Source organism: Tenrec ecaudatus, chromosome 4 (assembly GCF_050624435.1).
Source record: "Tenrec ecaudatus isolate mTenEca1 chromosome 4, mTenEca1.hap1, whole genome shotgun sequence".
In the NCBI taxonomy this organism is placed as follows: domain Eukaryota; kingdom Metazoa; phylum Chordata; class Mammalia; order Afrosoricida; family Tenrecidae; genus Tenrec; species Tenrec ecaudatus.
In genome coordinates, this window is record NC_134533.1 from 202847292 (window position 1) to 202860468 (window position 13177).

Genomic DNA, 13177 nt, shown 5'->3' on the forward strand with positions numbered 1-13177 from the left:
ACTTGTGGATTTTCGAGTAATTACATTATGCTCATGCGGCACTTTCTAATGCCTGTTGCCTGCCTGACTTGATTTGTCTTTATGAAGTAGTCAAGGCTTTAAATTAGTAAAATGAACACCAGTTGGGAAAATATCATACTCGGGATTTGGCTATGATATAAACCATTGGGATAAACATGTTGTTCTTGCAGATTCTTGACGCCTTTCGGACTCCCGATGGCCTGCCAGTAAAGGATTTGCAGTTGAAGGAGTATGCCACAGGTGAGCTGCTTTGCGTGCATGGGCTTTGGGGTTAGGAAGATCTTGTCAGATCTCTACAGCATATGCCACTCAGATTTCTGAAGAAATCACGATTAAGGTTTCCAGAAGCCTCCTGTGCGGTCAAATAACAGCCCGCGTCAGTCTTTGCTGTGATTCTTTGCAGCTGTTGATCAGCACGGAGCCACGTTCCCGTGCTCCTGAAAGTTGTAAAGCGGGTGCTGCAGCCTCCGAGTAGATGTCTAGCATTAAACTTGCTCTTTATACTAGTCGCAGCGGGTAACACACCAGCATCGAATAAACTGGCTCTATTTTGTACATTTTGTTACTTTAGCATAAAATCGACAGCTTCCCTGAGAAAATGTACAAATTAGTGGCTTTTTAAATTTCCAGTCTTGTTCTGAGAATGGAATCCTGCTATGGCAATGTTGTTGAAATCCTTGAACAAATGTAGAAGAGCTTTCTCTCAGATCTCTGTTCTGCGGTCTGAAATCAGAGAAGACTTCCAGCATATTCTAAGATGTCGGAGGACCAGGTTGAGTTAGCATTTTCAAATCTTCTTATAGACAAGGAAGGATATAAGGGAAATGCCAAGCACTCCTGGTTTGTTCAGCTCTTTTAGAATTTCATAATGTGAAACGATGTATGCTTTTGAATGACTTACAGAAATTTAAGTAGAAGAAAGGCCAATTTGGGATTTAGTAATTCAGTTAAGGAAGTCTTCAAGTAGGAGCCTATGCTTACCACGGAGTAACATTTTGCTGTAACTATATAGCTTCTCCTTTAGTTTGGTTCTTGGTTTTTCAGAGGAAAATTATCCCCCAGAAGAAATTTTTTGTGCCTGAAAGCATCTATTTTTCTGTTAAGCACAGAATAATGTTTTCTCAACATGAGAAGAAATTCAGAAGTAGTATTTCTTAGCTACGTAATTATTTATTTTCAAAGCATCAACTCTTCCTGTTTGTGAACTGTAACAGCAAGTCTTTGTACTGTTGTTGTGTGCCACACTTCTGCTGGTTAATTCGGCCAGGGGGTGTTCTACACCCTTCCTCCCCCAGTGGAGGTTTGAAGCACAGTCATGTACTTTTTGGATGTGTGTGTCTCATTCACTCACTCTCTTTTTGCTGTTATATCATCTTTGGAAACTCAAAGCAAAGTTTACAGGCAGGAGTGCATCTTAAGTCATGGGGGTAATAGCCTCGTCTTCAAGCTTGTTTCATGAATTGTGCTTTCACTGACTGCTAGTCTGTTTTTTTCAAGTAGCTGCAACTTAAACTCTTGGGCTTTTTAAAGTACTCATTGGATTGACTTTTCAGTTTGAACTTTCAGTTCTGTCTTGGGTCGAGTCCAAAGAGGAAGTTCTTAAGCTTGCTGGCTGTAGTGGCTGTTTGGGTTGTAATGGACAGATCAAAGACATTAATGTGCACGTTGACATCTTGCAGGACGGTGGTGGAAGAAAAACACACCTTTCAGGAAACTTTTCTTGGCATTTTATTATACAAAATAATAGTGTATTTAAATGGATAGCTATGGTTCTTTTTTTAATACTTTACCTAGCCCCATGTTACCTCTCTTATGTCTCAGTGTGATTTTGAGAATATTACTTAGAGCGTGTTACTTTCGTGCCTAAAATACTATGACCAGCCTATGAGCTCCCTTTGAAGAAATTCTGAACTCCTTGTTCTGTCTTACGAAGCCCTGTGAGAGCTGCCCCTTGCCTGTTGATTGCCCCCATGCTGCTTTCCACCTTTTACCTGTTGCGCCCTTGCCACACCAAGCCTTTCTCTAGTTCTTGACCAAGATGAGCATCTTTCTGTCTCTGGGCTTCCTCCTGATCTTCCCTTGTCTTCACGTGGTTTGCTCGGGCGTCTTGCCTCCCCATGCAGTCTAAAATAGTCTCCATCACTTTTCCGAGCTCACTCCAGGATCTACCATTCTTTGTCCTTAGTGGTTTCGTATGTCTAACTCTTCCCATTCCAGAGTCAGCAATTGGATGGGAGGAAACTTTCTAGTTCCTGCTGTTTCCCCATGCTAGGCCCACTGCCTCACACTTGGTAGCTGCCCAGTGTGCATATGCATGGAATGAATAAATGAGTATATGTCCAGGTCGTGTGGAGAGCAGCTGCGACATCTTCTCAGCTGAAGAGCACTAGGGGAGGGGGAGTAGTTTTTGGTTTTATAACAGTGCAGCATAAGCCTTAACTATGTACTAAAGACGATATCATTGAGCAGCTAGTTGTACCCAGAACTTTAGCATTTCCTTTCTTAAAGGATTGTGTACAAAGGGAAAACTATTAGAAAGGTGCCAGCTGTTACTATTATTTTTCTGCCTGGACGGTAACATGCAAGGGCCATGCAAGCTTGACAGTGCTCGGGAGGCTCGGGGTTGTGGGATATATGATGTCAGGAGGAGCGACCCACAGCCCAGACCAGATTAATGCTTGCTTGACCCTTAAGGACGTATTCATTTAACTTCACTCCACAATTTTTGTCTAAAACTTCTGGGCCAGACAAATTTATGAAACTTTGTGATTTTAGGAACTGAGTCTATACTTAGAAAGGTGTGCACCATGCCTGATTGTATTCCCCAGAGAAGGGAGCACAGCACAACCTGGAAGCCGCTCACTGCAGAGGACTGCTTCAGTGAGGACTAAAGAGACCGTGTAGTGTTGGGCAGGATTTCCCTCCAAATGACCTTGCTGCAAAGGTGCCAAAAACCTTGAGATATTTCAGGGCTTTGGGGGTTCGAAGCTGCAGATAGGAGAATATATGCCCGCATGTAGTCTGAAAGTTGTGAGTTTTTCAAATACGTCATAACCGTGCTTGTAAATTATCTTGGATTATATTCTTGGAAAGAGTGCCAGGAGTAAAATGTCTTTTGGTGAATGGGCAAGCTCTGGTACATTCATATGATGGCATATCAGTAATAAAAGTGAAGAAACTGCTTTTGCATGTAACAACATGGTGAATCTCCAAGGCATTGTGCTGAGTGGAAAAGGAGGCTCAAAAGGCTGTGTTCTTTTCATAACAAGGAATGAGGTACTGCTATAGACCGCAGCATGGATGGACTTGCAAACATCATGCTGGGAAAGAAGGCACACACACAAGGCCATACATTTTTTGCCATTGCTTTCATATGGACTATCCATTGTATGCATTGCGGGGGGTGGGTTGGGGAGTGTATAGAGAGTTCGTGTTTAATGGGTCCCAGGTCTCTCTTTAAGGTGATGGTCGCACAACATTGCAAACATGAATCGTACACTTTAAAACAGTGACATTTATGTTGGGGGAAGGCTATGTGCTGTATGTATTAGCGTCCTGTGGATGGAAAAGATGGTTTGCTAGGGTGTTGAGGAAGGCATGAGCAGCCCACGGGCAAATTTTGGGGGTGGGTGTATGAAGGTCTCTCTCCTGATCACAGTGGCGTGTCAGTGTCCTGATCCCTGGAGTTGTGAACTACTCTGTCTATATGCGAGCATCCTTATGCTTATGAAGTGCTCACTGAAGTCTTTAGGAATAAAGGACCGTGCACTATGCAGCATTCTCTCCTAGGACTTGGGAAGATATATTTGCTAGATTAGGGGAAGAGAGTATGAGCAATGATACAACAAATGGGGGAAATGTTATCCAGTAGACAAGTCTGAGTAAAGGACACTTGAGTGTGCTCCCGTACCTTCCTGACAGCTGTGAAGTTATTTCCAATGAAAAGTTAAACCACTTGCACACAGCTGGAGTAGTTTGTTTGTTTAAAATATTTAATTTTTAAGTGCTCGGGTAGAAACAATGAGCCGCTCTGTCAGCAAGTACCTGTATGAAGATGAGTGGCACCCGCACCACCTGGGAATTTACTAGCAGTACACATCTCCTCCCCTTCACCCAGGCCTGGGGAGTCGGAACCTGCGGATGGGGCGCAGCAGTCTGTGCTGTAATGCTGCTGAGAGGGCCTGAGGGTGAGGACCATGGCCTTCGGTGGTTCACATTCTTATTCTGGAGCCTTTTTGCACAGCTTGAAGGTGACTTAGTAAGCAGGTAGATCTTCTGCAAGTAAAAAAGAAATGAGTGCTTGTTATGCCTTAGGAGCCCCTGACTGCTGCTGCTGTTGGTGCAGTGCGAGCGGGAATGGTGTCATGTGATGTCCTTAGTTGGTTCTGTTTCCCTGTTTGTGGAACGTACTCCATCCAGAGGTCTCGGGATGGTCTCGATTGGCTCACTCTTAAACAGTATTTCTGTGAGAGCTACAGACAGAATTGCTCTTGGGTTTTTAAGGTAGACCTGCCAAATATGTAGTACATAAGCTTGCTGTGAGCACCCCACCCCAAGCCCCTTTCAAAGGAATGTCTAGTACTGAATCAAGCGAAGTCAAAGTGACGCAGTTCTGGACTGCTTTCCCTGGTCGCACATAGACGGTTACACCGTGGAGACAGGACCTCAGTGCTGCGTCATTAACCAGCGTCCCTGAGGAGGCCACTAGGGCTGGTCGTAGGAAGCAGCAGCATTCTGCTCTCATCCTTTCAGCATGCGCATGGGCGCTGGGGAGAAACTTCCTTCTTAGGAAGTGAGCATTTGAACACCGGGGTACTTGGCCACCCCCCTAGACCCCCCCCCCCGGCCTTTTCATGTGATTCAGCTGAAATTTTCTACGACAGTACTTTGGATATACTGAAAGTGGCATTGTATCACTGCATTGCTGAAGGGCAGCATTCTTTCATTATTCACAAACTGAAATGATTTGAGGCCGTCCTTTTTTAAAAAAATCAAAAACCTGTTTACCTCCACACTGATTAAATTACAGTACCTTAAGGAAAACTCGGCATCTTGCAATTTAGAGGCATAAATGCACTGAAATCACTGATAAAAAGCAGGCACAGTTTGTGGCATCCCAGATGGAACAGCTAAAAATACAATTTGCTTATCAGCACTGGGGGAAAAGAAAGCATAATTGGAAATTCAAATACACATTTTTGCAGTGATTCTGACATTTACAGAACAGACGTGTAAACAGTTTTAGTTTTATAGGAAGAACTGGCTCCAGGCTGATTGGAAAATAACACATTTACTGGTTACATCTCTAAAACTGTAGAAAGTGCTCTTTTCAACCAGGAGTCTTATCAAGTTTGGTACCACTTTGGGGGAGGGGGAGATATTTATAGACGAACCTTAAGAAAAGGTGACGGAGCTTAAAAAATTAAGATTGTCTGGGAAGCCAAGAGACATTTTTTAGGGCTGGGCGATTCTCATGGAGGCAGTGGATGGAACCTGTGGCTGAATGGAAACCAACACGCCCAGCGAAGAAGCCCATGATGCGGTGCTGGAGGGAGCAGGTGAGACTGGGAAGAGGTACTGGCACTAGGGTTAATTTTGATCATCTTCAGAAGGACCTGTGATTTGGCTTATTTACTTCCTTTTTAAAGTTTCCAACCCCAGAAACTTGAGTAGCGGGTTAGAGAACGTGAGTATTTTGTGACCTTTTCCCTGTCATGTTGAGGCATTATTTCCCACGCAAGGCAGGGATGCCAGGGCTTAGATGCCAGGAGTGAAAACCGTGGCTAAGTACCTTGAGTGAGTTCTCTGGTCCCTCTAAACAAGTGTTTTTTAATTTAATTTTATTTTTTTAAACAAGTGTTTTGACTTGTGACACTTGATGCAGAATAGTGACTCACTGGAGTTAGGGAGGAGCGGGAACTTGAGGTCCCTGTAGACCCTGTGAGAATAGTGAGGCACTTAGGGTTATTGTCCCAGAGGGGTTTCAACTTCAGCTCTGTCAGCTAGTGAGAGGAGGGATGGCCTAAGAGCAAAATAGCTTCAGATTTGCGGCGGACTCTATTTATTTATTTATATGTTTGTGGTTGTGTGAGAGTTTGTAGAGCAAATTTGTTTTCCACTCAACAGTGTGTACACTTTTGTTTTATGACATTTGTTGCGATCCCGTCAGTGTCACAGCATTCTCCCCCTCTTCCTCCCAGGGGCTTGCTGCTGACCGTGAGGAGAATCCCAGCCCTCTCTAGGAAAGCAAGATGTTCCGGATTGTTGGTTTACCTAACTAAAATAGCATGCCAGCTCCCCAACCACCTCCTTTCTGTGTAGCCAGACTTGCAGATACTTGAGAGAGAGAAAATTCACTGTCTGTCCTGGGAGTTGGACTTGCTGTCAGTTTGATATATTCTTGTGGTTGTTGAAATCCTTTAAGTTAGCAAGGCTGGCTAGTGGTAGTTTGCACCTAAAAGCTTCTGTCAACAAGTACACTATATGAAGGGGATTCGAAAAGTTTGTGGAAAAATTGAATTTAAAAATGGGATTTTTTTCATGAACTTTTGGACACCCCTTTGAAGAACAGGAGTTCACACTAGTAGGGATGTACCATCGTTGACTTCGATCGGGCTGTCTGCGTGCTGCCTTTCCACGGGGCCTTTTGGCACCAGCATGGTAGAGCTGAGTTAGTACACTGGGTAGTGTTGGGTATCTCTGCCCATAAAAAACCACAAGAACGATTGGAAGGTGAGACAGAGAGCTGCTTTGACAGTAAAAGTGACAATTATGAATAAATGCCTTAATAAGCTTTTCTGTTAATTTCTTAAATTTCAGTCTTGTGGAAGGTAGGTGTCTTCTGAGGAGGAGTCGAGTGTCTCGTGGATTGCGTGGTTCTGAGTGTGAGTGCGGTGGGTTTAGAAAAGGAGCTCCTATGTAACATCCCCCCCCCGCCCCTGCCAATCCACTTAATACTCTCTTGTCTTTGTCCACCAGAATTTCTGCAAAGATGCAGGGAAAGAGTTACTCATTTTTAGCAACTTTTGATTGTGAATTAGATGGGCTTTTTTACATTTCAGATCATCACATCAAGTTGGTACTTGACAGGTTAGATTACCTATCCTTTGATTTCCCTGCTCCCAGTAGATTACTGTCTTTGCCTTCACCTGTTAGTACCAGGGGACGGCAAACTCTTGAGATAGAAGAGCCAATCTTGTCCCTTACAACAGTTTCAGAATTACTCAAGAGCCATAAATGTATGTTTACAAACAAATGAAATTGCCATTATCTGGTAATAGCTTTAAAAAATTTGAGTTTTACCCCAGAGTCATATGTATGTGCGGAAAGAGCAGCAGTTTGCTGACCCCAGCTCTAAAGGCTATCTATTGCTTCATTTTCCCTCTCTTATTTTTTGGAATGGAATATCATAAGGTACTGCTCTATTTCTAATGACTCTGCTTCCCTGGAAGGGGCCACAGACAGGTCTCCTCCAATGGACAATAGCTCTCTCTCCAGGCCTTTCTAACATTTTTGTACTGTGTGAGAATAACCTAGGCTCTTAAGTAAATAGGTTGATGATAGGAAGCAGAAGCATGCTAATTTAGGATATAGGTGGTTTCCTCTCCTTTCCCTGCCCCTGCCCAAATTCACATGGGCCCAAATCCTTGAAGTCTGGATTTGGGGCCACACCGAAGTCTCAGATGACCAGGGAATGTGGTACTGCCCCTAAACTGCCCCTAAAGAACATGGGTAGGATAGGCTTTAGCGAAAGTCTGGTTTCGTGCTAGGCTTAAGGGAGGTGTTTCGGGGGTGATGAGTCTTGGCTTTTTGTCTTGGCAGAAATGCAACAGGAACTCTCGTGAATGTCAGTAACAGTGCTTCCTGGGAGAATAGAACGAAGGTCAGGAGACCGTCAAGGTGCTGCTGGGTCACAAGGAGACAACATTATTTAAAACCCGTTCCGAGGCAAAACATTCCCTGGTCCATCTTACTGTTGAGGAAGACATGACCTGGGCCCTAAAACCCTAGGCAGTTAACTGATGAAACGAGCAGAGCACAGTTAGAAGTTTTCCGGGGTTGTATCTTCTGGAATATGAATTTTGAGACAGACACAGGCTCTGAAGCCTCTTCTCCAGAGTATTTTGCTTGAGATGATGGGATTTGCCTCTTTGAGAGTGAGAAAGGTGTTGTCAGCTCTGCTCCCTTGCTTGATTGCTTACACTCCTCCTGGCTTTTCTAGGTCTCTGGTGTCCAATGCTCAAGTGACTAATTCTCCCTGGCTTTTCAAAGCTGCGTGGGGGTTCTCGATGTTTCTTGGTACTTAAAAGAATTCACTGAAGAGTTTCCTCTGCTGGAGGAGAGGGAAAGGGGTCATCATTCTGCCTGTGTAGTTCAGGAGACTGCTTGGCTCTTTGCTTCTGGTGACTTCATTTCACATAGCCGCCATAAACAGATGATGAAGAGAAGCCACCCATTTAAAGCTGTTGAGAGGATTTAAAACGTACTGGCTTTTTCTTTATCCCCCACGTCTGCACTAGAACGGCTGCTCTGTGCTCACTCTTGCTAGTTGGCCCTCCCTCCCCTGAGAAGGTCAACTAGAACAGTGTCTGCTCACGCCCATGTTTCTTGCTTAGGTTGTCACTTGGCTCTTGTACCTGATGGAACTATAAACAAACCTTCTTGGAATTACATAGTGGTGATGGTCGCACTACTTTAGAGAATACCCACTTGATTGTACACTTCAAATGAAAGAGCCTTATGGTATTTGAATGTTAGCTTAAATTTTTAAAAGTGAGTCTACATCGACATTAATTGACCCATAATGTAAAGATGGAGGCTAGAGAATACTCACAGAGTTTTAGCACAGATGCTAATGGCCTACCATTGTGTACTTAGACTGTCAAGGTAGAGTTCATAACTGACTACCCCTAAGCTCGACCCCGTTCATTATGCTGTGCATGGAACATAGGATAAGATTATCTTTTAAAATAAAACAGTAACTGGAAACCATGGAAAGCTTGTGTTGATTCATTCGTTGGAGTTTCCCGCCAAATATGTGCCGTTTTGTTTAGTATATGGTTCTACCATTAAAGTGGAGCGGGGAGAGACCTGTTGGTGCACATATGTGACGTGCCCTTTGCCCTCCTACGGCTTCAGCCTTTGGAAAACGGGCCTCTGGGAAGAGTGCTGTCTTTCTCTTCTGAACAGGCTCTGTTGTCTTACTATTTCATTTTTGTCAAGGGACTTGGGGGTTCTCACACCTCATGAATTATTGGGAGGGAACAGTCCATTATCATTTTTTAAAAAAACGTGAACAAATTCCATTATCTTTTAATTCTGTTTTCCACAACTTTTTTTTAAAGCACCATCTACTTTCTTGGTTGAAATCTTGAAGAATTTGGCTACTCTAGATAACGGTTGATGAGAAATGTTTGGTTATTTTGAATCCTAGAATCGCTATAGGAGAATGAATACAGGACTTTCAGAGACAACTGAATTAAAAGAAAGTAACCCACAGACGGCTGCCCGGGATCATCACTGGTCAGCATCCAGAGAGCACCTGTTAGGCTCTCGGCGTTTCAGAGGTGCCATGAGAGACGCTGCTCTGTGCAGAGGCATGATGGGAAAAGACATCGGGAAAGGTGTCCCCATGGTTCTTACTTTGGCTCTGGAAGAAGGCTGATTGTGCCGCTGTTCTGATGTATACTTCCAGAAAAGAACTATAGATACCCAGGGTTTGCATGTTTCCATAGTAGAGCTCTTTGAGTCAGTCTTGGGGTTTGTGGAGACACATGGCGATCTTGAAAGGGCTTGATCTTGCTCACCATTGGAGCTTTTTCTATAGAAGAATATTTACCCAACTGAGAGTTCTCTGAGGTGATGGAGCAATCGGAAACCCGATTTCCAAACCATCTCAAAATGCCCATTAGTAATCACCAGGACAAGGAAGGATGATGGTGATATTTCATTTGTTGGCTTTGTCCTGACTCAGTTGAAAGAATATTAGTTTTGATGTAACATGGCCTTTTCTCTTGGATGTGTTGGGAATGTTATTATTATTTTTTAAACTATTGTTTTAAATACTACGTTGTGCTTGGAAAGAGGAAAAAAGATATTGGTTTCATTTATCACGTTGGTGGTTCATTCAGTTACTTGGGGAGGGAACAGGGAAAACTAAAGTACATACTGCAAAATAGACCTTTTGCCTTGTGTTTAATTTGATCACCCTTGGAGTCTTTTGTATTTATCAAAAGTGGATGTTGGTTGTTACAACTGCCAAGTGCATGTTAAAAGATAAAGGAACTGAGGCAGGGGCAGTAGCGTAGCACTTCATCACTGTGATGCATGAAGGTGACCAGGTAATGTCATTTCCAAAACACATAAAGTGTCCTTGAATTATGGTGACAGGATAGGATAATCATAATATACATTTTGATAGTGTTTTCCTGGTATTAACTTGGTTTGCTCTACAGACTTTAAATGATTCCCTACTTAAGTTTGTCTCAAAATCAAGAAGGAACTATCAACCAGTTTATCTTAGGTCATCCTCCAGGCTACAGAAATTTCTGGGAGTAATGTAAGTAAGGTGTGTGTGGGGGGGGGAGGTGTGTGTATTTATGGTCACATTAAATTTGTGTAAGTATAGGGATAGGCTTCTTCAATTCCAACATGTTAACATATATGTGCAAACTCTCTAATACAGTGAACACTCCAGGAAATTTTCCCCAAAAGGTGCTATCATTCATTTTGATTTGTAGAACCATGTAATGATGCTATGGTGAAAGTGTAGAGATTTTTCTCTTCTCAGCATTTGCATATTAATAACTGATTTAACTAACATTCTGTATCTATGAGAGAAAGGAGTGGTTGTGCTAATGGGTAAGCATTGAACTGTTAACTGCAAAGTTCTTGGTTCAAACCCACTAGCTGCTCCTTAGGAGAACAATGAGGCTGTCTGCTTCCATAAAGATTTACAGCTTCAGAAAGGTTATTATGAGTAGGATCGACTTGAATAGCAGTGAGATTTTGGTTTATATCTATTAGAAATTCAAAACTTCCCTTTTAGTATCTATATTAACATGGAAGCTTAGAGAGAGAGAGAGAGAGTGAGCTCAGTTTTTCCAACCACGAATATGTTTTTACAAATGGACAAGTGTGCCTGATGAAGTGGGCTTTGGGGGTGGGGGAGATCCTTATACAAGAATAGGCCTGTATTTAAAAACGGCTGCCGGGAGGGCAAGTTCTGTCATTGGTCACGTGGTGTTTGCAGCTGAACTCAGCATGGAGGGGAGGAGACACAGACCTTGTGCTGAGTGAGAGACGGTGTCTTGAGGTGTCAGGAAGCATTCCTTTTCTCCAGCCTTTTCCAGACGGAGAGATGAGGTCTAAGCTGGTTGGTTCAGCCTGGTGGGCATTGGTTATCTGTTAAAGGGCAGAAGTGGCCCATGGAGGTGCTGTATTGTCCACAGTGTTAGCCTGTGTCTGTAGGCTGGCGGCCCACTAAAGGTGGGGGTCACTTGTGGAGTAGATGAGTGACTGAAGGCCTGTTCTAGTCCTGGGGCAACTTCCAACTCTGGTGCTCCTGCCTTTGCATCACCTTCCCAGTTACGGGCAAGGCAATAGGGAAGAGAAGAAAGATAGTAGTCTAGATTGCTTCTTTTTTGTCAAAGTAAAAGTTGTGCTTCGTATATACTAAGAATCAGTGTTCTCAGGAGAAGGACGTCATGCTTACTGGAGGGTCAGCAAAAAAGACCCTCAGTGAGATTAATTGACACAGTGGCCGCAGTAGTGGAATCAGACGTAGGAATGGTCAGGAGGCTGGCACAGGCCTGGGTGTGGTGGTTCACTACCTTGTGTGAGGGGTTGCTGTGGGTAAAAACTGACTCAGTAGCACCTACCAGCCTCAGGAGCCAGGGAGGTAGTACATAATTGCTTTCTAGCTGCTAAAATGTTCATACGAGGGCTGATTTGAGAAGCAGCAGTGCATGTCTTTCTAGATAAGATAGGCTGGATAAACAATCTGGAAGAGAAAACAACAAAACAGGGAACATGGGAGAGGGGGAGTTGGGGAAAGGAAGTGGGTGTTAACAAACCCAGGGATGATGGATCAACAAGTGATCTAAAATAGATAGCGAGGAGGGTGTATGAGGCCTGGCAGGGCTTGATCAAGGGCAGTGTAACCAAGAGGAATTACTAAAACCCAAATGAAGGCTGAACATGATGGTGGGACAAGAGAAAAGTAAAAGGAAATAGAGGAAAGAACTAGGAGGCAAAGGGCATTTTTAGAGATCTAAATACAGGTATGTTTATATGTAAATGTATTTATATATGACGATAGGGGAAAAGATCTATGTGTATATATTCATAGGTTTAGTATTAAGGTAGCAGATCGATATTGGGTCTCTACTCAAGTACTCCCATAAAATAATAGTAATTTGATTTAATAACCCAACACGATCACTGAAGACAAAGTGGGTGCATAAGCAAATGTGGTGTGCGTCTTCCACGTGGACTTAGTTGACTCCTCACTTAGATGGCTACTTGTTTAAATACAAGCCTTTAAGACCCAAACACTATTCTGGTTGATAGCCGGACACCAGCTGCTTTCTTAGCTATATTTTGCTGTAGCACCCTTACCTTTAGTGATCATATGAAGGTGAGTATTGAGCAGAGCCTTGTTTTCAAAGGGTTTTCGGTGGCTGATTTTTACAAGTAGACCACCAGGCTTTTCTTCCTAGTCTGCCTCACTCCCCTCTGGCCTTGCCCCCTTTGCGGAAAGCTTGATAGCATCATGGCAACAGGCAAACCTCCATGGACAGATGAATGGTGACTGTGCATCTAATTCCAATTGTTTTTCCTATCTACATTACACAAAATTGTCTTGCCTTTTTTTAAAGCTATAAAATAAACTGTATGAAGTATTTTTTCATTTTGCTCCATGATAGTTTTGTAACAAACCTTTCATATTTTGTCTTTTCATCAGAATTTTGATAACCAGGATAGGCAGCCTCAAAGAGCAAATGCTTCTTAACTTGCACACTTGGACCCACTCGCAATGGTTTTGTTGTCATAGATAATTTTAGAGTAGGAGTAACTGTACTATTGATTCCAGTATTTCTGGGGCTTTTTTAACCATTTTATTAGGGGCTTATACAACTCACCACAATCCATACAT

At 43.2% G+C, this 13177-nt stretch overlaps 1 protein-coding gene across 5 annotated transcripts in view; it reads left to right on the top strand.

The window, feature by feature from the left end:
* The window catches only part of RBM6 (RNA binding motif protein 6), a 100795-nt gene that overhangs the window by 34542 nt on the left and 53076 nt on the right, over positions 1-13177 (top strand). For 4 of the 5 annotated variants that reach the window (XM_075547395.1, XM_075547396.1, XM_075547397.1 and 1 more), the window contains one exon: positions 192-261. In XM_075547395.1, coding sequence (XP_075403510.1) covers positions 192-261 — 70 coding nt within the window. Of the gene's footprint in view, positions 1-191; positions 262-7842; positions 8258-13177 lie in introns of those variants that run through there. The other variant, XM_075547399.1, reaches the window with a different exon arrangement.